General features: G+C 43.2%; 1 protein-coding gene across 2 annotated transcripts in view; it reads left to right on the plus strand.

Moving 5' to 3' along the window:
* lrrk1 (leucine-rich repeat kinase 1) overlaps window positions 1-25,342 on the plus strand; it is a 34,959-nt gene that overhangs the window by 8,311 nt on the left and 1,306 nt on the right. For both annotated transcript variants that reach the window (XM_018763125.2, XM_018763126.2), the window contains 30 exons: window positions 1,893-2,064; window positions 2,160-2,339; window positions 2,713-2,861; window positions 3,481-3,707; window positions 3,935-4,062; window positions 4,297-4,460; window positions 6,048-6,182; window positions 6,651-6,763; window positions 6,948-7,018; window positions 7,170-7,299; window positions 7,696-7,808; window positions 8,093-8,307; window positions 8,804-8,968; window positions 9,563-9,735; window positions 10,598-10,718; window positions 10,800-10,959; window positions 11,201-11,477; window positions 13,010-13,181; window positions 13,304-13,473; window positions 14,070-14,209; window positions 15,361-15,619; window positions 16,148-16,317; window positions 18,525-18,722; window positions 18,961-19,238; window positions 20,611-20,805; window positions 21,144-21,295; window positions 22,084-22,201; window positions 22,522-22,638; window positions 23,271-24,139; window positions 24,501-24,602. In XM_018763125.2, coding sequence (XP_018618641.1) covers window positions 1,893-2,064; window positions 2,160-2,339; window positions 2,713-2,861; window positions 3,481-3,707; window positions 3,935-4,062; window positions 4,297-4,460; window positions 6,048-6,182; window positions 6,651-6,763; window positions 6,948-7,018; window positions 7,170-7,299; window positions 7,696-7,808; window positions 8,093-8,307; window positions 8,804-8,968; window positions 9,563-9,735; window positions 10,598-10,718; window positions 10,800-10,959; window positions 11,201-11,477; window positions 13,010-13,181; window positions 13,304-13,473; window positions 14,070-14,209; window positions 15,361-15,619; window positions 16,148-16,317; window positions 18,525-18,722; window positions 18,961-19,238; window positions 20,611-20,805; window positions 21,144-21,295; window positions 22,084-22,201; window positions 22,522-22,638; window positions 23,271-24,139; window positions 24,501-24,602 — 5,633 coding nt within the window. The remainder of the gene's footprint in view (window positions 1-1,892; window positions 2,065-2,159; window positions 2,340-2,712; window positions 2,862-3,480; window positions 3,708-3,934; window positions 4,063-4,296; window positions 4,461-6,047; window positions 6,183-6,650; window positions 6,764-6,947; window positions 7,019-7,169; window positions 7,300-7,695; window positions 7,809-8,092; window positions 8,308-8,803; window positions 8,969-9,562; window positions 9,736-10,597; window positions 10,719-10,799; window positions 10,960-11,200; window positions 11,478-13,009; window positions 13,182-13,303; window positions 13,474-14,069; window positions 14,210-15,360; window positions 15,620-16,147; window positions 16,318-18,524; window positions 18,723-18,960; window positions 19,239-20,610; window positions 20,806-21,143; window positions 21,296-22,083; window positions 22,202-22,521; window positions 22,639-23,270; window positions 24,140-24,500; window positions 24,603-25,342) is intronic.

Consider the following 25,342-nt stretch of genomic DNA (forward strand, 5'->3'; position numbering starts at 1 on the left):
TCCTATCGGCCACCAGCAGCGGTGTCCCCCCCGCTTCATATCGGAAGTGAAATGACTGAGCCACAACATTTTGCACTCGTGAATGTGTACGTATCAGTGGAGAAAATGTGTACCGTGCCCCAGAATTCAACTCATAGATGGCCCTGCTAATTTAAGTTTCACTTGCACTCTGTCCACTCTTAGGCCAGAAGCTATTGTGTGGTTGGAATATGTTACCCATAACCCATTTGTCATTTTTTTTTTTTTTTTTTTTTGTGTAATTTCATTTGTAATGATTCCTACTGGATGCAGTGGAGACTTTTTAGTTTTTAATAAATGCACTGAATTTTATTTTCATATTCAGAAGTTTGGTACTTTAAATATATCTAGAAATGTTAAATGCTACCAAGTGTTTTTTCTGACTCCGAGTTCATAATTTGTAATGGTTTGGAGGTCAGAACTCTACCTACTTAGAAGATACACTGAAAGATAATTTTATCTGTCCAAGATGGCTGATAAGTGAGCTTCCCCCCCCCCCACATGAGACTTTAATTTGGCTTCATAAATGAAATAATTCTTAATTGGCAATAAATAGAAGTTACGCTGAGTAGGAAATAGTTTGGGAGGACAAAGGCCTTTCTCTGCAAAACACTGGAAGGTAATTAGTATGCACAAGCAAGCTGTGTATGTGTGACTGTGAGTGAGTGACATCAGTCATAACTTCTTCACCTGTTTAAGAAAAGGTCATCGTAATGTGTTTGAAGGAGGACTATTCTTAATGCTCCACAATTGTGTACTATCATGTAAGAGGCTAAAAAAAAGTGGAGCAAAGGGCAACATCATCTGGTGTTATGTCTGCCGTTGCATTAGGAACTGCTTTAAGGCAACGGTCGATTTTTGAAGGGATGCATTAGTCTCTCTGTCAGGCCTCAGGGACCACTGTAGAGGCATATGGTGGTTAGTGCGTACTACTGTTTGCACCTGCAGCATCATAGCAAAAAGGTACATCCAAAATAACTGTACAAGTTACTTTTCTCAGTTTCAGCATAATGAAATGGTTTACAACACTAGGGAGCAGCTCGGAGAAATATTATATTACTTTGACAGTTTAGTGTGCATAAAAATATTTGTTGGGATTGACTGGCCTTGCAATTATGAGTACCAGCAGTGCAGACTGAAAAATGACATGGAATAATCCTCTCGGCACAATATACTTAACCACTAAGAAATGTGGAAGTGATCCATGACATTTGCAGATCTGCGTGTGCCCCCACAGAGAATGGTGCAGTTGATGAATTATTTGCTTTGTTATAAACTTCCTCACGACCTGGGAGGGGTTTGGTTTTCATCTGCTTTGGAGACTTAATGTAAGAAATAAAAGTATTCCTGCCATGTGTAACTTGAGATTAGTTGGCTACATTGTTTAGTATGAATTAGATAAATTTAAACTTTTGGTGATCACTTTAAACGGGTGTCTTAATAGTTCAGCACAACTAAAGAAGGGTCTAGCTAGAGTGAAAACTAATGTAGCAGGTCTACATATTGCTTAAGAGTGTCTCAGAAACACAAGTCTATCCGTAGGTGTTAGGTCAAAGAGCATCTTTGCACCTAGCAGCCAGTGTTAAAGCAATGTGCAAGAGTGTTGCCTTTGCCTGTTCAAACTTGCTTGGACGCAGGACCATATAACTCTCTTTTCACTTTAATTTTGTTTGGAAATATCCAGGTTTTAGTGAGTTGAATCAAACTAAGGGGAAGAGTGTATGACCTGAAAGCACCTCTCAGATGTCTCTACTTGAGTTGATGCAGCAATGTGGTGTGTGGCTCAGACAAAATTTTCTTAAATTTTATTTGCTATTGAATTAAATATTGTTATGGTTCCTGCTATGACAACTGTCAGCTTCACTGTGTTCCAGCATGAACTGCTGTGCGAGGCCGCCAGGCACGGGGACACAGAAAGCGTGCAGTACCTGGTGGGGGAGGTCAAGGTGCCCATTCCCCGTGAGCCCAGTGAGGACAACCCTGCTATCCTGGCTGCTCATTTTGGACACTCAAAAGTGGTTAAAGTTCTGCTTGATGCCTTGCCAGGTGAGTGGAGATGACAGCTAGGAGTATACACAGGACCTGGTGGGATATTAACACAGTGTGAACTGAGCTAAGGTGTGACCCTTATCTGCGCTCAGTGTCCTATACCCAGAAGGACCTGCTGAACTGGATGCTGGCCATAGCGTGTGAGCAAGGCCACCTGGAAGTAGTGATGCTGCTGGTGCACAGTTACCAGGCTGACACGGAGGGCTGTGCTAGACGTGCAAGCGAGTTTGCCATCATCACTGACCTGCCGCTGTATGCAGCAGCTCGTGCAGGTAGGTCAGGCCTATGAAGGAGAAATAATGGACTTTTGGTGGGTGAGGGATGCCATGGAGAATATTATTCTGACCCTCCTTGTCCAGCAAAACTTATTTGGTACTTCATATGGTGCATGTAGGTAACATGCTCTTCCCTGTAGTTTAAATCAACTTGTACTGTATTTGTAACTTTAGATAAAACTGAGATTTTAAAAAAAAAAAAAAAAAAAAAAAAAAATTATGGAAGATTATAGGTTGAAAAAGACAGAACAGGAAATATTCACTTCCTTTTTGGAGGTCTTGCTCCAAGGAGTTTTACTTCCTACAGTTTGTACTGGTATGTTAGGGGCTTTTTCACACACTCAAGCTTCCTACATTGTTTCATTCCTAGGGAATGAAGATATTGCTTACTTTCTGCTCCAGAATGGGGCAGGGATCACCTCCTACACTCTAATGGACCACCCCGCCTTCATCAAACAGCTGCTGCGAAAAGATCTTGTGGAGCCAAGTGAGCCAGAGACAAATGGCGGAGTTGCTGATGTGAGTGTGATAGTTGACAGACGTCACTTATAATAGTTCCACTTGGTAATCCTTCTTCCTCTCTCTCTCTGTCTGGGTTTTGTACACTGTATGTTGAGCTTACTCTTAGTACCTTTAATGTGTCATGCTTCTTCTTTCTGCTATGTACTCATTAGCTTGAGCATGAAAGAGCTGTATGCAATGTATCAGTGTTTTACAATGAAGACTCATTGTGTATTGCATATATTCGCTCAGCAGATGCAGGTACATTTAAGCATGGTAGAATAAAACAGATCTCAATGCAATAACTAGATTCAGTAACATTCTGCAGCCTTGTTGAGTGTAGTGTGTGAAAGGAAGCCACCCTAAGCAGTGGAATAACTTATCAGGAAGTTCATCTTGTGGTCCATAGGGTTAATTTCTTCAGCCATGCAACAACTTGGTAATGGTTTTTATGCTGACTTGTAGCCCTTTCCTCTTCTGGTGGTAGTTTTACTGTAATATTTTAAAGTGTGTGTGTGTGTGTGTGTGTGTGTGTGTGTGTGTGTGTGTCTGTCTAATATTACATATATGAGAGAGAAAAGAGCTGTTTGAAGGACTGCATCCACTGGTGGCCGTTAATGTCTACCTGTGTACGCAGGCGCTTTCTGTACATTGGAATGGCCTCAAGCTGCCATGGCTAGAGCTGGATTGGTTCATGGACTTGTCATCCCGAATCACCCACTTGGACCTGTCCAACAACAGCCTGTCTGCCCTGCCCTCTGTGGTGCCCTGGGGACTCATCCATCTACATAGCCTGGATCTATCCAACAACCAGCTGAAGGAGCTTCCTGCCACCCAGTCCTCCCAAGAGATCATCTGTACCCGGTGGGCTGATCACACTTGTTCAGCACATGGGGCAGCAGTATTCTTCTTGATCAGCCATTTCTGTAATGTTCTCCATGGGAGTGCTGATGTTATTGTGATGGACAGTTTGTTCATTTATCACTTTTTGGCTTTGGTGATCTTTCCATTCTTAATGGTTAACTTTGAGCTTAGCCATGATAAGATGAAACATTGCTATCTGCCTCATTATTTTATGTCTCATCCTGAAGGTTGCGTGAAGTCAACCTTTCCCAGAATGAGCTGGCCAGCCTTCCTTCTGGACTGCTACACCTGACTAGGATCAAGAAGCTCATTGCAGCCAAGAACCAGCTAACATCTTTGTTTGATGTTTCACGTGGTACATTTTAGAACATTGGAAATGCACTTCATCTAGTTGCTGAGAGACTAATCAAGAAGCTGACTATAACATATTTGCTTCCTTGGAAATTGAGACCTCTGGTCTTCTATTGTCAATTTATGTTGAATATTGCCAGGGCTTCATCTCAATCAATGCAGAAGGAGTTTTTTTTTTTTTTTTAAAATTTAGTTTTCACTGCAACAGTGTTCTAATGGTGAGCCCCATCTGTTCTAGGAACTAACTGGATTGGGCTTCGCAAGCTGGAAGAATTGGATGTGTCTGACAACGCTCTCTCCTCCCTTCCATCTGCTGTCCTCCACTTCTTCAAGTCACTCAACAGTCTGAATGTGTGCAGGAACAAGCTGAAAGAGTTTCCTGAGCCCTGGGCCTGCCCCTTGGTATGTGTCCTTTCCCGCAAGGCCAGGAGGCTGTCTAGGAGTGTACACAGATATGCCACGAAGTAAACATTGACCAAAGCCTAGATTTGCCCTGCCCTTTTGACACACAGACTTTCCCTGCTTTAAAGACAATGCGCTCCTGAAAAACCTTTCATAAAGCAAACTCTCATTACTCAGACATAATTACCATTTGTTTGAATGGTTGAATGTCTTTAAGATGAATATCTTTTAGATTATGAAAATTTACATTCAGTCAGTTGTGTTCACATTTTTGACTGGTACTGTGCTTGTGTGTGGTATTCAGTATTTCTGTATTAATCCAAGAAAGAGAACAGTAAAAAACTAAAGTATGTGTGAAAACAATGGAAATGGAACTAATAGGGTATCTGAGGTCCTAGGATGTGCAATTTAATCTGGGTTTGATCCCTGCTTCGTCTATGGGAAGTTTTTCATTTTCTCCTCATGTTCGTGAGAGTTTCTTCGAAAGATGTGTGTTTCCAGTGGACAGGTGACTGTAAAATGCTGGTTGTGGTGTGGGTGTGTATGCGTGCGTACCCACGTGTTACATTGCAGTACCGTATAGATGGATCCAGATGTTTGCCAAGCTTGGCACTCAGACTACAAACGTTTCATCACCAGTCGAGGTGACGACATCAGTATAGATGGGTGATTTGACTTTTGAGTTTTGTGCAGTGTGTCTAACACTGTAAGTCTCCTTCAATAAAGGCATCAGATACAATGACAAGTGACTAGTAATTTTTGTGTGGCTGTGGAAGGAAAAAAGTCTGCTAAACAAATAAATGTAAATGACTCCACTGTTGGGAGGTGCACAAAATCCAGATTCGGTCTAATGAAGAAATTTTTTTTAAACCTCAAAGTTGGGTTTTTGACACAACTCCTTTTAAACTCATTCTCATCATTAAAATGGACATACCTCAGGAATGACTTTTGTGCGACACAATGTTTAGAATTTGCACTAGTGTGCACTATGAACTAGGGCGGCATGGTGGCACAGTGAGTGAGTAGCGCTGATGTCTCACAGTGCCTGGATGGTGTAAGAGGACATGGGTTCGATCCCTGCTCGGTCTGTGTGGAGTTCGTATGTTCTCCCCATGTCCGTATGGGTTTCCTCCAGGTGCTCCGGTTTTCTCCCAAAGACATGCTGTTCGGGTTCCCCCATAGTGTGTGTGTGTGTGTGTGTGTGTGTGTGTGTGTGTGTGTGTGTGTGTGTGTGTTCGTTCCGCTGATGTATGGATGAGTGACCCATTGTAAGTAGTGTATCTAACAGTGTAACGCACCTTGGTGCGTAAGGTGTGTGGGCTGATAACACTACATAGTATCTGTTATAAGTCGCTTTGAAGAAAAGCGTCTGCTAAATAAATAATTATGAATGTCGCTATCATTCAATTGTTCTACCCATTTAATTGATTTGTGGGGTGTTTTTTAAACTTGAGGTTAGGTATCATCATGAAGGCTGCTGCTGCAAAAAAAGTGTTTCAGTGAAGTTTGTCATGCCGCTGCAGCTTGCTGTCATTTTTGTCTCTAAAGAGCTAGTTTTAATGATTGACTGTTTCATTACACCTCTAGAAATATTGCAGATCTTCCTCCAATGTGATTGAAAGCCTTCCGGACACAATTTCTATGTTTTGGAAGACTCTCAAGGATGTTGACTTCTCAGAGAATGCCCTCAAGGAGCTGCCCTCACACATATTTGAGCTTCAGGTAAATGTGATCACCCAGGCACTAGAGGAATACTTGTCAGGACTTAGCTCAGTGTGGTGTATTGTGTGTTTTTTCGCCCTCCACGTGGTGGCAGTGTTGTATTAGTATTTGATCAAGCTCAAACTGGACATCAAAGATCTGATCAGGTATCTGGCCAATTTGGTATATTTCTACATGAATATAGGCTGACCAAGTTGATACTTACTACTCACATTGTTACATGGTTTAAATTGTGATAGTTTTATTGGTATTGTTTTCATTTTATGCTTGGTTGCATGTTAGCAATGGTCTTAGAGAAGGTAGTTTTTTGTTTAGGGGTGGCTGAAGTAGAACTGTAGATGTTGGGTAATGTCCTGTGACAAACAGCAGCTATCCCTGTGTCCTCACTACTTGTCCTTGATTATTCACACTACCCAGCTGACTGGCAAGGCTCAGTTTACTGAATTTAACAATTTGTTACCCCTGCAGGGCTTGATCTCCCTGAAGGTCTGTGGAAACCAGCTCTCCTCCCTGCCCTCACCCATTAAGTGGACATGCTCTCAGCTGAAGACCCTGGACCTGTCCAGGAACCAGCTGGGGAAGTAGGTCCTGCACAGTCAAATTTCCATACTGTTTATGTGCATAGTCTGTAATGTCTTGAACTTAACCATACATTTAAGAGTAACCTATTAGTTATCAGTGAATAATTACTGAAATCTTCTAATGTTTGCAGAAATGTAAATAAGGTTTGCAATATTAATGAAAGGTTGTTTCACTTTGTGTTAGGAATGAAGCAGTGACAAAAACCAGGAAGTTGGCCTTTTTTACAACGTGGCACAGGAGAGACCCAGACCCAGGTACAAAACTTCCACAATGTCTTGTCATTGAGAAAATACTTCCTGTTGAGTATATTAATACCAGCAAGATCCTCCGATTCACCCTCTCTTTGATCTGCCGAAGTAATTCTCATTTTTATCCCCTTTCGTTTGTCTGTGGCCTCTTTTTCAGTGTCTTCCATCGAATTTCCCACCATTCTGCGGGATTCTCTGGAAGTTCTCTATTTGAATGACAACCAGCTGGAATCTGTACCCCTATCAGTGTGCAGTCTGAGGAACCTCTCAGAGCTATATCTTTCCAAGTAAGTCCAGTAGATAGTCCTGCCCAAAATCGCTTTTTCCCCACCTGAGATTTTCTGGATGAGTGCTTTTGTATGTATTTTTCTTTTTAGAAGAAGCTACAAATATAATGGCTGAACATCAGAGCAATAAGTATCATGTTGGTGCTTGCTGTTGTTTAAGTCTCTCTAATAACAGATGTGGGCTGGTGGGTTCCATGTCACATCATGTTTCCGACTGCAGTCAAAGCATTTGAAGAGCATTTGAGTTTGGATTTACTTTGTAGGCTTTTGGTATTGAGTCATGATTTTGGGTTGGCTTTGAGGCTTCCACCTTATATGTTGCTCAGCATTTTGGAGGTTTTAGATTAATCAGTGTTGCTTTTGATGTCTGGGTTCCTGTGTAATTTTGTAATGCAGTAATCCTGGGATTCGGGAGCTTCCAGCAGAGCTGGGGCTGCTCTCCAACCTCTGGCAGCTTGATATAGATGGCCTAAACATCAGCAATGTCCCCTCTGAGGTCAGGAGTGAAGGTACTGTATACTGCAGAATTTTACTTGTTTTTGTAGGGCAGTGAACTCCAAACATTGGACTTGAGCTTCACTGAATATCCTATGAAAGGAAGATGTAGGATTTGATGTTCCCAGAAATGTCATAGCTCAGTTTTACACTCAAGACACTTGCACTGTAGTTGTTTTAAAATGTATGTTGTGGCAGCAGAATATAATTTGAGATCTTTCTTATATGGCAGAAAAGAAAGTGTGTGCAAACAGAATCTGAGAATGTAGCATCTTCTGCAATACATGTGCTCCTTCAGGTCCAGCAGCCGTGCTGGCTTACCTCCGGGCCCACCTGCGCAAGGCTGAGTGTTGCAAGCTGCTGAAGATGATCGTGGTGGGGCCACCACGGCAGGGCAAGAGCACCCTCCTGGAGGTGCTGCAGACAGGCCGAGTAGGCCAGTTCCTCACCACAGAGTGCAGTGTCAGGACATCATCCTGGGAGCTGGAACGGCCAAACGGGGTCAAAGGCAGTGTGAGACACATTTTTCTGGCCAGTGTCATTCACATAAGACTCATGAAGGATGACACCATGCGTTTAGCCTCCACGGGCATGGGGCACATTGCTAACATTTCAGATGAACATGTTGGATAAACACAGCTTGTCTAATGATCCTCCTAGCGTGGGACTTGATGTCAGTTCCCACCAAGTCCTGACTCATTTTCCTGTTTGACTAGGACCCAGGGAGACATTCAAACCCTCAGTTCAACTTAGTCAAAGAGCTCCATGACCTTTGCTACCCTGAAACACTATTGCACTGTTTTCCCATTTCAGTTAAAGTCACTGGCTCAAACTGAACTGGTTGAATATACTGTAACAAACAAGTAATTTCTTTCCTTGTTCTTGTTAGTTGCATGTTTGAACACCTAAGTGGAACAGTAAAATGATGAATGTAAAGTGGCTTTAGATTGGCTAGGAAATCCATGAATGACAGAGAGTGTCACATGGCGGTGCATTCTTTTGTGAATAGGTGGATTCAGTAGAGTTCAACGTGTGGGACATTGGTGGGCCAGCCAGTATGTCTACAGTCAATCAGTGTTTCTTCACGGACAAGGCCCTGTATGTGGTCATCTGGAACCTGGCACTGGGGGAGGAGGCTGTGGCTAACCTGCAGTCCTGGCTGTTAAACATTGAGGTGAGGCTGGAGCGTGCCACATTAGCCTTCTGCTCTCCGTCGTCTCTCCGCTCCCAGCTCAACAGACACAGTAATCTCTCCCAACCCATTGAGATGCCAACCCAGTATATGTGGAGGGGTAGCAGTCCACATCTGCAGAGCTGACATCAACAGTGTTTGTTCTTCTGTTTGGCTTTCATGGTGTAAGATGGCTATAAATGTCCTTGAATTTAACCTGTCAGAATTCACTGCTTTGCAGACATTGACAGTGTTGATGATTTTAGATGTTGCTAATTTAAGTCCTGTGCACAATACACGCTATATTTTAGTATTCTTAATTGTCTGTAAAGGTGCCAGCATGTATGGGAATTAATTTCAAATTCTGTACTAATAAAATATAGTCTTTTTTTAATCTAGTTATGATCATAACCACTGGTCGTATAATACGGTAAAGGAAGCCAGTGAGGCTGACATGTAGAGAAGTGATGTTTCCAGCTTTTAAACTGTAGGGAAGCTTTTCAATGTGAAAGTAATAAGATGGGGAAATTGTTGCTCTCACAGAGGTGTCTTGTTTCTGTATCATATACCGCTCACCTGTGTGTGTCTTCCCATCAGGCCTGTGCCCCCAACTCCGCCGTGATCGTGGTAGGCACACACCTGGACCTCATTGACACAAAATTCCGAACCGAAAGAGTCGCCACCCTGCGTGCCTACATCCTGGCACTGTGCCGCACACCCTCTGGTGCCAGGGCCAGTGGTTACCCTGACGTCACCTCGAAGCACCTGCAGTGAGCACTCGCCAGTTACACTTTTTCGCTTGTAATGAGGAAACTATTGTGTTACATAAAATAGCCCAGTGTATATGTGCTCGTGACAGAGATATGTCCGGTATGCTTAAAGCGCTTACATTTACATTCACTCAGGCTAGGTCTTGGACTTGATACAGGCAGTTACAAGCAATTACAGGAAGGGGATGTAAACGAATAAGGAGAGATGCATGTGAAAATCATGTGGTGATTGGTGAAATTAAAGTAAGGCGGAGAAGCTGAAAGAGGATGATATTCCTGGCTGCTACTGTTACGGTAGAAACATTTCTGACTCTGACAGTGGTAACACTTTGCCTAGTTACCACAAACCAACTTCAATGTCAGCTATTTTTACTGCATGATCCAACACAATGTGGATAATAGCTGTACTTGCGTAGTAGTGACGAACTCCCACAGGTAGACTTCCTTGACTTTGTACCTCTTGCCTTTGCACTATGAGGCTGTTGCTAGCACTAAGCATCAGTAGCTGCAGTGTAAAGCAGACTAATTCATGTCAGCTGTGAGCTGAAACTGTTATCTGATAAACCTATAAACAAAGGGATGGTGTGATTATTCTAAAACCCAGACTCGCACAGTCTGCACATCACTGCACGATCAAATCCCAGAGTAAACAGGAGAAATTATTAAAAAAATAGGAAGCAACCCGCATAAACATAAGTATCTAGTTGTGGATTTATGGGGAGGAAGCATGTAACAGTAGTCCACAAAAAAAAACTGGCACTTCTGCAATCACAATGTAACTGCAGTGATGACTGCAAGATGATGGAATGCAGCTTTTTTTTTTTTTAAATTTATTTATTTTCCTGCTCTTTTGTTCTTTCAGTGAGGTGTCCTGCAAGACCATGGAGGGTCTGGAAGGGCTGAAGAGGCTCATCTACCAAGTGTCCTGTTCTATGAAAGACCTAAGCAGCTCCACTGGTGGGCCCAAGCTGGTTGGTAGGCTGGTAGGTACTGTTCTGGTCGTGGTCACATACACCACAAACCCAACAGCCAGCCCTGCTGATGCTGCTCTGTGTGGCCCACAGATCCCAAAGAGCTACCTCATCCTCCAAGACTCGGTGATTGCTGAGCGCCAGAGACGGGATGCTGCTGATGAAGTGCAGTACCTGACAGATCTAGAGCTGGAACAGATTGTGGAGCAGAGCCCAGACAGCGATATCAAAGAATACGAGGACCTCCACACCGGTACCATAGTACACTGGATAGCTGCTCAAGTTTGTTCCTTCATCAAGGGTCCACCGACCTACCTCTGGACATAAGTTTATGTCCTTAGGCAGTATGATTATTTGCCGTGTCCTGTAGTATTAGTATTAGTCCTAACAGTATTGGGGCTTAGTTTTTCTAAATGAGAATTGAATCCTGCCATAACTGTCATTGAACCATATCAGTAAGACTTTTTTTCTTCATCCATAAATTCTTTTTTCAGCCATCAGCTTCCTGATCGAGACCGGTGCCTTGCTGCACTTCCCTGATACCAGCCATGGCCTGTGCAAGCTGTACTTCCTGGATGCCAAGTGGCTGTCTGAGTGTCTGGAACGGATCATCAGTATCAAGAGTTCGCGCTCCGTGGCCCGGAACGGCGTTATCAGGGCGGAGGACCTGCGCATGTTGCTAGTGGGCACCGGCTTCACGGAGCACACCGAAGAGCAGTACTTCCAGTTCTTGGCAAAATTTGAAATCGCTCTGCCGGTGGCTAACAACAGGTGGGGCCCTTCCCCTAAGCAGACGGTGACCTGTGGGGTATGAACCTTTTAGAACGGGGGTCTCCAGCCTTTTTGTGAGTGAGGGCTCCCTGAAGGGATAAAATAGTCTAGAGGGCTACTTGTTTGATATATTCAAAAAATATATAATGGTGTTTTTTTAACTTTTAATTGACAACATTATGTCAAAGGGATAATAAAATATCTTGATATCCTGGCATAAGAAATATTGATTTCTCACAAGCTGTTTTAATATTTTTTTATTATTATTAAATAATCAATCCTGGAAAATATTCCAAGAAAATTTATTGAAATATGTACTTTTTTTTTCTTTCCCCCTTTCACATTGCGCTGAACACATTTCCCTACAGGCGCATCACACTGGATGGAAAACCATTTGCATGAACCTAAGTCTGTCTTCAGTTGCTTTGTTACGTTGGCTGACGTAGCAGTAACTCGTCTTGCGATTGTGTTCGCCCAAGTTGAACATCGGAGAGTGCAGACATGATTTCATTTCCATTCTTGTGATCTTTAAACAGTGTGTTCGCAGTCACATTACTCCCTTGACAATTTCGCCATCCGAGAACGATTTTTTTTTTTTTTGTGTGTGTTGTCAAATGAGCAACCCTAAATGAAGCTTTGTTTGCAGCCTGTGTGCCCTTTTTTTTTTTTTTTTTTTTTAGCGGGTTTGGTTAAAAAAAAAAAAAAAAATGCTGCCTGCTTAATGTTGCTTTCAACTCGTTAACTTTTTCTGTTCTAAGTGATCTACCTGGTAGATAACAAACTGCTATTGAAGGTCTTGTGGAATGTGGTGAAAATGTCTCCCCGCGTGGTGCTTCTTGGATACCGCGATGCTAGCCCCGGCTGAGGCATACACTTTTGCCTTTGACGAGAAATTCTGTCTCCCACTCCTCGTCAAAGTAATGTCTTTTTTTGTTTTTTGCAGGACCTGGTGCACAATCAGCCATAATTAATCCTTTGTTTTTTTTTTTTTTGATTTCACCTTGTTTATGCCGTCAGCTCGCTACCGCCTCAACTCACAGCCTATGAGAAACGTACGCTACGTACGTTAAGATGCGTAAACTTCTAAATATTTAAATTTTTTTTAAATTATGATTTTATTTGTTTTATATGAAATGTTAACACATTTTCAGTTTTTGTAAGTATAATAAAAACTAAAATCAATAATTGAGCCTATTTATAGAACGTGCTTGGCGGGCGACTTAGACTACATGCGGGCTACCAGGTGCCCGCGGGTACCATGGTGGAGACTACTGTTAGAATATCCAGGCTTTAAGGCATTTAAACCAAGTTAAGCATCCTTTACTATAAGTGTAGTAACATTCTAAAGGGGATTAAAAACCAAATTTAATTTTCATGTAAGAAACAGTGAATGAGTTCTGTGAAATCTTATTCACTTTCCTGCAATTGTAGTTTTCACTTAATATATAAAATTATATGCAAAGAGATTCTAGATAGCACCTGTGTTTTCATACATACACTATGTTCATGTCATGTTTCCTGTCAATTTCCAGTTACCTGCTGCCCCACCTCCTCCCTCCAAAACCTGCTTTGGATATACATGGCTTCAGACAGCAAACAACTAACACCATCCAGAGGCTCTTCAAGATGAGCTTTGTCCCTGCTGGATTCTGGGAGCGCTTTATTGCCCGCATGTTGATTAGCTTGACAGAGATGGACCTACAGGTACAAAAAAGGAACAAAAAGATGACAGCTGTTGGCAGCGGGGGACCCTCATTTTTTACACTAATTAAAAATCGGTGAACATGTTGAAGTTAGCTGTTAAAGTGTTCCCCTTTTTGCTGTAGACATTTGAAACCAAGAAGAATGCAAAGAGTCTGAGGAACCGGAACACGGTCATCTACAGCTTCACAGGGAAACGGCAGAGAAGTCGCTGCAGCACTTTCCGTGTACGCCGTAGCCAAACAATCTACTGGAAAGAGGGGCTGCTGGTCACCTTTGACGGGGGATATTTAAGGTGACCATGGGTAAAAGGTGTATGTGCATGAGAAACAGGAGGACATCAAGGTTTTTCCTCTTAAGTGAGCTTTGGGTCGGCTATAGATGCAGAGAGCTGGCGGATTTTGCTATGGACTCATAAGTGCACATTCAATAATGAACATCATTCCTTATGTAAAAGCTGTAAAAGAGCTGTGGTTTTAGTCCATTATAGTGTCAGCACCAAAATATAAGGTGTTAATGTGTAATGGTGCCATAAATAAATAGGCCTTTATCTGTTAGAATAAATATAGATCTGTTTCATCAGTACTAGCGTAGTGTAGTTAATTAGAAAGTTATCATCGTAGGGTTAAAGCATATCTTCTCATCCTGCGTTTTAAAGTTCTGCCACCCTTAAAATGAACTGCTTTTTTCTTTATTCAGTAGTACACAAAGAACTCCCAGTTTTCTTCATCAGTAAGCTGCTCCTGTTGCTTTTCAAAGTCCTGTTTTCCCGCAGTGAGGCATTACGGGTGAACTGTACCGAGTGTGAACAGAGATCTGGAATAAGGTGATTGAGTGCTCAGTAGATTAGTGCCGCCGAATGACCACAGCACTTTGTGCCATCTCCTGCAGTGTGGAGTCGTCCGACCTCAACTGGAAGAAAAAGAAAAGTGGAGGCATTAAGATCATCTGTCAGTCGGAGACACGAGACTTCTCTGCCATGGCCTTCATCACCGATCATGTCAACTCCTTGATTGAGCAGTGGTTTCCTGGTAAGACTCCTTGCCTGCATTCGCCAGGCCAGGGGGGACATGTTTACTTCCCATTCATTGGGCACTTCTGAAATGATGCAGTTTCGCAAACCACCCTATTGTTAAGCATGTAAATTGCAGTCTGACAGCTCACCTGCTGTATCTCTGGCTGGCTACATTACACAATCAGATTCTTTCCCAGCACATCACCACCAGTCTTATAACAGCAGTAAGGTATAAAACAGCTTTAATCAAGCTGACTCATATCTCAGTCAGTGGTAGTGTCTTTTGATTAGTCTTCCATTCACTATTCATCCAAATGTATTGTGATTCCGAATTAACTTTGCTTCAGGTAGCAGCACAAAGATATTTGTTGTTATACAAAATATGTTTTAAATACAGCAAACCATCAGTTACAATTACTGAAAATGGTGTAGATACCAAAAGCATATTTCCTATTATTTTGAATAGCAAAAATAGTAATGCATTCCTAGCCCATCCAAAAACCCAACCAAGTTTTTTGATATCACTTATAATGTAAAAAAAAAAAAAAAAACATGTATCCCTATCAAGCCATGATTTCAGCATGATGTAAATGCTTAATGATTATCAAACTCTTAATGCCATTATTAATAGGTATGTTTCTAGAATATACATTTCAGAAAGTGTTTTCCTTGTATCTGTACATCCATGAACATTCAGTAATTTGTTAAAATAAGTGCAGTCAATTTAAAATAAACAAAGCAATATGCTGTAATGAAGTGTTCCTGCACTAACCAAGTGAGGAAAACAGTTTGTCAGTTCTAGAGGAGGGAGGAAGCTTGGCAGTCATTTTTTGCACTGCCACTGCACAAAGGCATTGAAACAATGCAAACACAAGACAGAAAACCGACAAACAACGAATACACCATCACCAGCTACAAGTACATTATTGAACTTCCCCTTCAATCGCATGACGTGTGACTTTCAAAATTTTTGTACACTATTTGGAACAATTTTATTGTACAGATTTCATTTTGGTATGGAAAAGCTGTTATACCAAAGTTTTGAATAAAGGAAGTCTGTAAATTGAAGGTTCCTTGTATGCAGATCACGTTCATGGAGTTGTACAGAAAGACAGGTTTAGTCTTACACCTTTCATGGTCATATTTTCCTTTCTTTTTTCTGGGTAGCTCTGACAGCCAGTGAGAATGACGGCTCTTTGCTAATAGAGCAATATGCTCCCTGCCCAAACTGCACCCCAACAGCAAGACAGGGTGATGAGGAGCCCCCTTTCTTGTCTAGCTCAGACTCGGGGCACTACTTCAACATGGAGGACTGTGTGCTGGCAGCAATGGAGACGGACCACATAGTTTGCCCTAACCATCTCGAGATGCCCGTGCCTCTTCAGGAGCTGGTGCCTGAGCTCTTCATGACAGACTTTCCTGCACGGTAACCCCTGGCTCCATCTTTGACTCTGTTCCAGGCCCCCTCTCATTTAGATGCCATTTTTATGGAGTAGTGCATGGAGAGATCTTTGTCTTGTTTTGAGATGTCAGTCAGTAAGTAGAGCCAACACCTCATGGGTATTGCTGGTCTTTAGGACTTCACTCCACAATAGCTTGAAGCATTTTTGGAAAACCCAATTGCAGTTAGAGACATTAACTATAGCTTCCTCAACCCTGTGTGGTGGCTTGGAGAAGGCTGCTTTTAATGTACAACAAAGTAGCTGCCAACAGATTCATTTGAAAACCAAAGGGGTATAATTTAATTTAAAACAAAATGGCAACATCCTTAGCATTCTCTGATTTTTACTGTATGAAAATATTAAACATGCCTGGTTTGAAATTTAATGGTATTTTGCAAGCATTCCATAATTTCAAGGCCCCAGTAATTTTCTGGAAAGTTTGTGTGTGTGTGTGTGTGTGTGTGTGTGTGTGTGTGTGTGTGAGATCTCACATGTGCCCTGTGCTATTCCAGCTTGTTCTTGGACACCGGAGAGCTGGAATGCAGCGAGAATGAGCGTGATATCTTAGGTCAGGGGGGCAGTGGTACCGTTATCTACAGGGCCAAGTACAGGGGCCATCCAGTGGCCGTCAAGCGCTTCAACTTCAAGAAGTGTCGGCAGCAATCGCTGGCCTCCAGCACAGGTAGGGCAGCTCAATTTTTACCCCAACTGTATGCAGTCCATTGGGCACAAAACAACTGGATGCAATGTGACTGCTGACATTGATCAAAGGCCCTGCAGCTCGGCACATTTTGTTTAAAAAAAAAAAAAAAATGCATTCGTGGAGGTGTCGGTGACAACCGCTCTCCGGCTTCCTTAGTTCAATTACTTAAGGTCATCAGCACCGTGCACCCAACCAGTTGGCAGTGGTGCTCATTAGAAGACTAATTGGGCGGGCATCTGAACATGGGCCGCCCTGCTGCTGTCCAGTCATTGCAGACTCAGCGGGAAAACCACTTTAACACAGCAGGGTCTGGATTGGCTAGGAGACTGGTGCTCCCCTCTGTAATAATTGCTTGTGTGAGTTTCTGGTGTGGGAGGCACATATGGAGCTCAGGGGAGCGAATGGGGGGTTGGCTCAGTACCGCAGGGGTGCAGTTAATCCCTTCCAGTTCTCTTTTCTGTCCCATGCCCTTCATTGCTCTCTTGCGCTTTTTCACTCATTCCTGCACCCAACACCCTCCTCTCCCTTGTTGACTCATCCCATCGCTGCTCCATGAGTACCGTGTCTTAATGGGGACTATTCCCCCCCCCCCCACCAGATATGTCTGCAGCTCTGCATCCCAAAGGCTGTGGTGCCAACAGTGAACTTGAACACTGCTTTCTTAGCTCTGAGTAATCTTAGTGTGATTAATTTCTCAGAACCCATTGCTTTTTGTAGGTCTAATAGGCCTTTTTTTCTAACCTCACCCACAGTTAGTTGGACAGAATCATTCACTACCCTGATGATGTTGCAGGTCCTTTAGCAGCTGATTAAATAAGTGTGGAGTTCTCTAAATCGGATGCATTACAAGAACATATTAAGGAGCTTCCTGGGGCTGGCCAGCAAATTGTGAAGAACACTGCAAATACTTCAGGAGCTTGAAAAAATCTTTACATTTTTGACAGGCGATAAAGCCTGTCAAAAATGTCTCTTGTGTAGCAAATTTTGTACTTTTGCAGGGTAATACTTGAGAGGTAATTTGTTACTTGCATTCAGCCAGGATCTCAACAATCCATGTATGCATGTCTCGTGTCTGTCAGTAACAATTATGCAAAGTGCATGAGTATTGTGTGGTAACACAATAACAACTCCTGTTATAATTTTAGGTGTTGCATAAAACCCACTGCTTTGAAGTAGTACACCTTCTACTGGCCTTTTGTGATTGTTGTCCTTACAGGTCAGCCATCACCGTTTGCGCTCTAGCAAGGCGTGGGTTTGTGATAAGTGGGGAAATTATAATCCTATGGTGGAACAAAAAATCTTTTGTAGTAAATGCAGGTACTTGGAGATGTTTGACATAGAAATATCAGCTCGGGTCTGAGTTTTTGAAGCTGAACTATTATCCAGTTCAGGGGGACACTTTCCTCGTTTCTTACATAAAGAGGTTTTATCCCTAGCAGAAGTTAACTGTGGAGCATATACAACATGCTTTTTTGATAATGTTGGTATATGTTAAATCCCTTAGCTAGGCATTAGCTTGTAGGTGGTTTGGAGTTGTAACATGGGAAAGGGTACAGTGTTCTCCCAGATAAACCTGGCGCGGTATATATATATATCTGTTACAGGACAAACTCTGACGATTACACCTTAGGTAGCAGCCCAAGTACGTGGTAGCCCTCAGCAGAGTGCAACAGAAAGCGCTTACTGTTCCAGTGCTGCCATGACCTGCTTGTTCTCCAACCTTCTTTTAAAACCTACAGAACGTAAAAAGCTGTAAGATGATGCGGTGGCGTTTTCACGGCGACTGACCGAAACCTAACACCACTTATTAGGGTTTATTGCTGCTGCGAGCAACCCTCGCACAGCAGGGTTAAAGTACCTTTTTAAATGAGGCTATTAAAATGGCTTGAATTGTAAATCAGAACTGTTTCTCAGGAAACCATGTTTTAAATTCATTGCTGAAATTTGTAGCAGTTTCTTCAGATTTTGACATTCTAATTACTGATGACCCAAGCAGAAAAGAAATATCTCATTGCTTTGTGAATCTTAACTTCTCAGGAGTGAAGGCATTGTCAAAAAAACAATTGAATATATTTAATTTGTTCTGGTAATGGGCCTAAATAAGCACTAAACAGGCAGAGAAAACAATTGTTGGATGGATGCTTCGGGCAAGTCATGAACCATTTGAAATGTCACTTCTTGTGCAGACACCATGGTGAAGCATCTGCAGTCGATGGATGCCAGCAGGAACTTCTCCGAGTTCCGCCAGGAGGCCAGCATGCTTCACTCACTACATCACCCCTGCATCGTCTCTTTGATTGGCATCAGTATCCACCCACTCTGCTTCGCCCTGCAGCTGGCACCTCTGGGCAGTCTCAACACTGTGCTGGAGGAGCGTGCAAAGGGTATGTCATCACAGAGATGCTCAGCTTGTGGTGTCAATCAACACCTGTCCACAAGCATAATGGAACTAAACAGTTTTTTAAAAAAAAAAAAAAAATCACTTTATTACATGTATTGCTGTATGGTGTATTTGTATTTACCTAATGACAGGTGTGTGTTAGGCTCTACGTTTAAAGTCAAACTTGGGCAACTTTTGCAGCTGCTGAGTACTGAAGGCGATAACCGCTTGTCTCCTTTCAGGAGTCCGGTACATGCCATTAGGACATATGCTAACATTCAAGGCAGCCTACCAGATTGCGGCCGGACTAGCGTACCTACACAGGAAAAACATCATCTTCTGTGATCTCAAGTCGGACAACATCCTGGTGTGGTCCCTGGAAGTATGCGTTCCTGTGAACGTAAAGCTCTCCGACTATGGCATCTCCCGCCAGTCATTCCACGAGGGGGCGCTGGGAGTAGAAGGCACACCAGGGTACCAGGCCCCTGAGATTAAGCCTGGCATTGTGTATGATGAGAAGGTACTGACAGTAAAAATGTCCATATTACTGTGTAAATGTTTCTGTGTGAGGGAGAGATCCATGTCCTTATCTCATAATGTCCTCTCAAGCCTGCTCGTGATTACTGCTAGACTTGAGATGAAATGAGTATTGCTGACATACGTTAGTGTTTTCTCTGAATGTTTAAAATATGGATCCTGTAAGCTGTGTCGGTATAAGCAGGAGCAACAACTAATTAGTTGTGGTTGGCTCTGGGCATCTGTCTTCAGTGTTTGCAGTGTTACTCAGAAGTAAATGAGAGACTCCTAGACTAACCAGTAATCTCCTTTTTCTGTTGCTATGTTCATTATACATGTGGTCTTTCATCTACTGATTTCAGTAAACCTGGCTAGCTTTGAACGGCAGCCCTGTGCTCCCATGGGCCGTCACCTTCAGCCCAATGAACTGCATCTCTAGCCGCATGCTGCCTTTTGCAGCGTAACGCTCTCAGGTTTTAGATCTAGTAAAGCACTTATTGACAAGTTGCCTTTCTTGATTAAAAATCTGAGGGGTGCATATTGATTCATTTTGCTTTCATGTTTGCTATAGACTCTCATTCAGTTTTGGCAGCAGTTGGTACAGCAGTTGGAGATCAGCACTACTGAGCGAAATTGTTTGCACAAGACTGTTTAAACCTTCACCTGACTGCTCTTATTTGATCACAATAATAATAATTTATAAACTGTTTACAGAATATGTACAGTAATATTACAAGCATCACAAATTGCCTAATTAAAGGAAAGTGCCAAGGAAACGAACCTTACTTGCAGTGTCGGGTGCAAGTAAACAAGGACTTGGGTGTAAGGCTCTGTTCTTTCTATAGACGTGCACTGTATCCGTTTCAAGGACTAGAGACTGCTTTAGTCTGCCGTCAGCGAGCAAGTGCTTAGTAACTTACATGCTGAACCGAAAGGTCATACATGTTTCAGATCAGATGCTTAGCACGTGATGCAATGAGAACATCGCGGGCTTCTCTGCCAAACAGTGGAACTCTGGTTTATGTATTTATTGCACGTCTGTGCATTCTTTAAGCAGAATTGAGTCCTCCTGAAGTCCCGTGTGGATGTCTTTCTAAGCCAAGTATTTCATCTATTTATTTTCTTTGTTCACTTGCTGTCATTTACCCTCATGTCTGTTATTGTGTAGTTGCTCAGTGAATGCTTACACCTTCATCCATTCGGGTAAAGTGAATATTTTGAAGGGGCTATTTAAAGTGCTTTTCGAAGGGGTACAATGCCAAGGCATGTTCTGAGACTTGAACCAGCTACATCCACAATGCAAGTCAGCATCCTTCTGCACTGACAGTATGTGCTTTTCTAATCCATCTGATACCTGTCCCATTTCCTTACCCCAGGTGGACATGTTCTCCTACGGCATGGTCCTATATGAGCTGCTTTCAGGCCGTCGGCCCGTGCTGGGGCACCACCAGCTCCAGATTGCGAAAAAGTTGTCCAAAGGTGTGCGGCCAGCAATGGGCAACCCGGAGGAGGTGCAGTTCCACTGCCTGCAAAGTCTAATGGTGGAGTGCTGGGACACAAAGCCTGAAAAGGTAAGGAGTAGAATGTTTCTTAGTGTCCCTTACAGGGCCCCTTTTCAACTACAAGCCACACTTCACATTCACACGTGCCATAGTTTTATTAAATATTGCAATACAGCAAACTGGATAAACCACCTGAAGTCATCCACAACTGATGCATTTAATAATTTAGTTTTTCTTTTGCCTAATGACTGTTTGCATGTATTATGTGAGCAAAGTATTAAATTGGCTTAAACAGTCACAAGGCATCTGAGATTATATTCCTTGTAAGGGGTCTAAAGAGAATTTTAGGTGATGAGCAATGGCATGTGAGCACTTTATTTAACCTCTTGCACTCCCTGATTCTATAGCGCCCCCTGGCCATGCCACTCCTCAGGCAGATGCAGGATCCCAGCTTCCCCTGCTTCAAATACCTGCTGCCCAGTGAGAGGCACAACCAGCTGTTCCTGTCCACACAGCAGGGCCACAGTGCTGTCTTTTGGGATGGGGACAAGGACCACAGGTGGGCCTGGAGGATCTGCCAGTGCTTCATTGTCACATATTGTACTTGCAAATGCCATTAATTTAACCAGGGGCACAGGATGCGAATATGAATGAATATAGAACCAAATTAAGATGTTGAAGATGTATTGCCTCATTGGGCCTGAATATATGCTTATCATGAAGAATGTGCTTGCATTTAAGATTCATGAGGGGGCTGAAAATGTAATAAAACTGATTATGCATGGAGGAGTCCTAAACGGAGAGTCGTATATGGTACATCTCCTAAGATTGCTCCCAGGTTCCAGGAGTAATTGCTCCCCTAGCTGAGCACCACACAGTGCCATGAAGCTTCCCAGGAGATAATTCTAGTGCTATAAAGTCAGCTTTTATCTCCATATACAGGTGCTGGTAATTACCTGTATCGCCTTCCCTGCAATCTGTCTCAGAAAAACAACCACAGCTGATCAGGGGATAGGGGTTTGATTGGGACAATGGCACATCCAAATTGGATTGTGTCCTTTTTCTCTGACCTCCCACTTCAAAGTTTGCAAGTACATATAAATTTCAAATGTACAGTATATTTAAAAAAATTCTTGCTCATATATGCAGTACTGACTTGCAAAAGTGCATTAAAATGCATAAAAAGCAATCAAGTAAAGGGAAAATATCTAAAAAATATAAACATGGACTGTTATAGCTGTCTGTATTTCTGTGTTATGCTGGTATTTGTCCCTCTGGTACCCGAGTGCGTCAGTATGGACTGTAGAACCTATGTTGCATCTCGTATGTTGCGGTGCCTTCTTACAGGAACTACTCAGTGGTGAATTTAGACAATGGTCAGATGGAGGTGAAGAGAATGGCCTGCCCTGGGATGAGGCTGAGCTGCCAGATGAAAATTGAAAACACGCTCTGGACCGCTACAGAGGTGGGGGATTCTGGGAAATCCCATGGCCTGCATCCTGTTTACATTAGAGTGTAACAAAATGGCTCTCTTTTGAAATATCGAGGGATAACGTACGCACATATGACTTAAAGGTAGCATATCTGCAGGCACACAAAAAAAAGTCATCATACTGCTTTTGCTCCATTGTTTCAAACCATTGCATTTGAAAAACTGGTGTGATTGATTTGTTTATCTTGCCATGTAAACCTCCCCAGAAGGCCTGCTTACCACCCCCTCCCACGCCTTGGTCTGAAATAACTTTGTTGCCTGCCTGACATGACTGAGTCATGCTGTCCTTTTAGGATCAGAACATCTACATCTATAGCCTGAAGGAAATGTGTCCTTTGCGAACCCCTCAGCGACAGCTCTCGTGTCCTGCCATCGTCACCTGCCTATTCTTGGTGCCGGCCAAAAAAGAGGTTAGTACAAGGGGTTTGGCATCACGTGAGCTCTGAGCAAGTGGTGCTGCTTGAGTGAATCAAAGTATTTCTTGCTGTACCAACCAGTGTGGGGAAGTGGGCTCTAATAGATATGGAACATGGCAGGAAAAAAGCCCTAATGACCTGTCCTCCTTGTGACCTTCCTCTCAGCTTTGAAGCCTGTTATGAAATCCAGGTGCTAGTTATTGCCACCACAGAGACCAAGGGCTCACAGTGGCTTGGAATGGTGACACGATAAAGAAGCTCTTGGTCTTACTTTGAAATTAACTTTTTCCCCTGGTATTTGTTTAATCTGAAGTCAGGGCAAAGGCAGAAGCCCGTCATATCCAATGTGAAAGAAAAAACCGAAGCAGCCATTTCACAGTGGCAAAGAATCATTTTAAAGAAAATTTTGCCCTAAGAATATGCTATTAATACTTGATTTCAGTCCAATCAGGTTTGTTTACATTATGCATATAAATTTTGTCCAATAGCTAATTAAAATATAACAGGATTTCTAGTCCTTGACCCTTCATCTGTAAAAGGATTAGCGTGTAACCTCTGCTGTGCAACTGACATTATTGCCATAAAATGTAGGCTGTATGACATAGCCTTGGTCCTCTCCCCTGCAGACCCTGCCTTTGGTATTTGTGGGCATGGCAGACGGGCTGGTAGCCATATACATGCTGTCTGATGACATGCCCCTTGACGGAGAGACCTACCTGTGTTCCCACACGGTCAACAAGTCTCGCTTCCATCTAGAGGATGCTGATCCACGTCAGAAGCCCTACCCAGTACGGAGCATGGCATTAGTGCGAAGTGGCTTGGAGCTTTGGTACACCAATGGGCCTGGCATTCTTGTGGTGGACTGCCTTTCTCTGCAGGTTATCCGCCGCCTGGACCCCTACCTACCTCCTTCAAGTGTGGTTTCTCTGGCCTCCAGCTCAAGCTGCTGGGGAGAGGAGACTGTATGGTGTCTGGATGACCACTCCAACACTCTGCTCATGTACCATGCACTTAGCTACCAGCTATGTGCCAGCTACAACTGCGGGGACAGCAGCCCGCTCCGAGACACCTTTACAGTCTTCCGACCCTCAGGACTGGGTTCTACTCCTCCCCCTTCTCCACAGCAGGAGAATCCCCAGAGCCCCCAGCAGGAGTGCAGTCCAGGGGACGTGCAGATTATTTACAGTGAGAAGGCGGGGACCCAGATCGTCTGCCACCAGGACTCTCTAACTGACTACTGCTCCATGAGCTCCTCAGTGTACTCCTCAGAGCAGCTGGGACCTCTGGAGCGCTCCAGCTCCTGTGCTTTCAGCTCACTGGCCAGCTCCACCAGCATGCCCTTCTCCACAGACTGTGAGGAGGCAGACAAGCTGCAGGGTGATGCCTTTGCTGGCTCCTCCCCCAAAAGCACAGGCCCAGCCTCCAAAAGCCATACCCCACCACACCTGCAGGCCCTATCTGTGCTGGCAGTGAAGGGCACAGTGTGGATCCCCAGGTACTGAAACTTGCTCATATTCATGATCTCTTGCGTCATACGCAGAACTGAAAACCTTAATTCGTCATCAAGAACCACTTGTCCAGTGCAGTCACAGCGGTCCGGACCCTTTCCTGGAAGCACTTGCCACAAGGCAAATCTCACACACGCGCACACATATGTTGCAAACACTTGTCTTGGAAGTTATCGTCATATCCTGTTCTGTGTATTGCTTGTTGGTGGAAGTGTAGGTAAAGTCTCCATTACCGCATTAAGATGGAGAAGTCAGGAGCCAGTGTGTTGCGGTCAGATTTGGAGCTGGTAATGTCCAGTGGCTGTACTGCATGCAGTATTTAAATGAGGAGTTGTGTGTTTCCTCCAGGCGTGGGGGTGACATGATGGTGATTGAACTGCAACAGCAGGGCGGCCAACTGAGAGGAAGGGTCATTGCAGTGCTGCATCTCCCTGTTCTTAGCCAGCATGGGTAAGACCAGTTTTGGGCACTGATTTACCACTCTGTGGTTGTCTTTATAACTCGGCTCAAAATGCTTTCAAGAAAAGATGTTAAAAATGCACTGGCTGCAAATTACAAACAAGTTTTTGATGTTCTGGGAGCCTGATTACAATGGAGGTTTGAACAACCCTATGAAATGGTGGTGTGTGTGTTTTTTCCTCCCTTTTTTTTTTTTTTTTCTCCCTCCCTCCCTCAAGCTGAAGTTTTGTACACAGCAAGAACCTACCACACAGTTGTTTAAATCTCTGACCTGCTGAGAAAATGTGTATCAGTCTGCTGAATCAGGCCCTGATGCGGTGTGTGCAGATAATCCATTATGCGCTTGTTTTCTTCACTCTGTAATTATTTCTCTGGAAGTTCCACCAGCTGTTCCCCTCAAAGAGGACTTTTATTCAGAGATCGTTTTTGAAGTGCAGGGGTCTTGTGCCATTAGTGTCCATCAAAGACACCATCAGTGCTTCTCCTAGCAAAATACAGCACCACTTTACATGCGTTCTGTTGCTGCAGAAGCACTGTTTGAAATGCATATATGTTAATTCCCTATTATTTGCACGTTATTCTACTCTAATTACATTTTAAGCAGGCATTCTGACAACTCAGGGTAGTGTGCTACAGGGAGTTTTTTTTTTTTTTTTTTTTTTTTTTTTTTCTCCCTTCCTCCCTCCCCTTAAGACCATTAAGTATGGCTAGTAATGTGTCATTTTACAAAT

The sequence above is a fragment of the Scleropages formosus genome, chromosome 11, assembly GCF_900964775.1.
Source record: "Scleropages formosus chromosome 11, fSclFor1.1, whole genome shotgun sequence".
NCBI classification, from domain to species: domain Eukaryota; kingdom Metazoa; phylum Chordata; class Actinopteri; order Osteoglossiformes; family Osteoglossidae; genus Scleropages; species Scleropages formosus.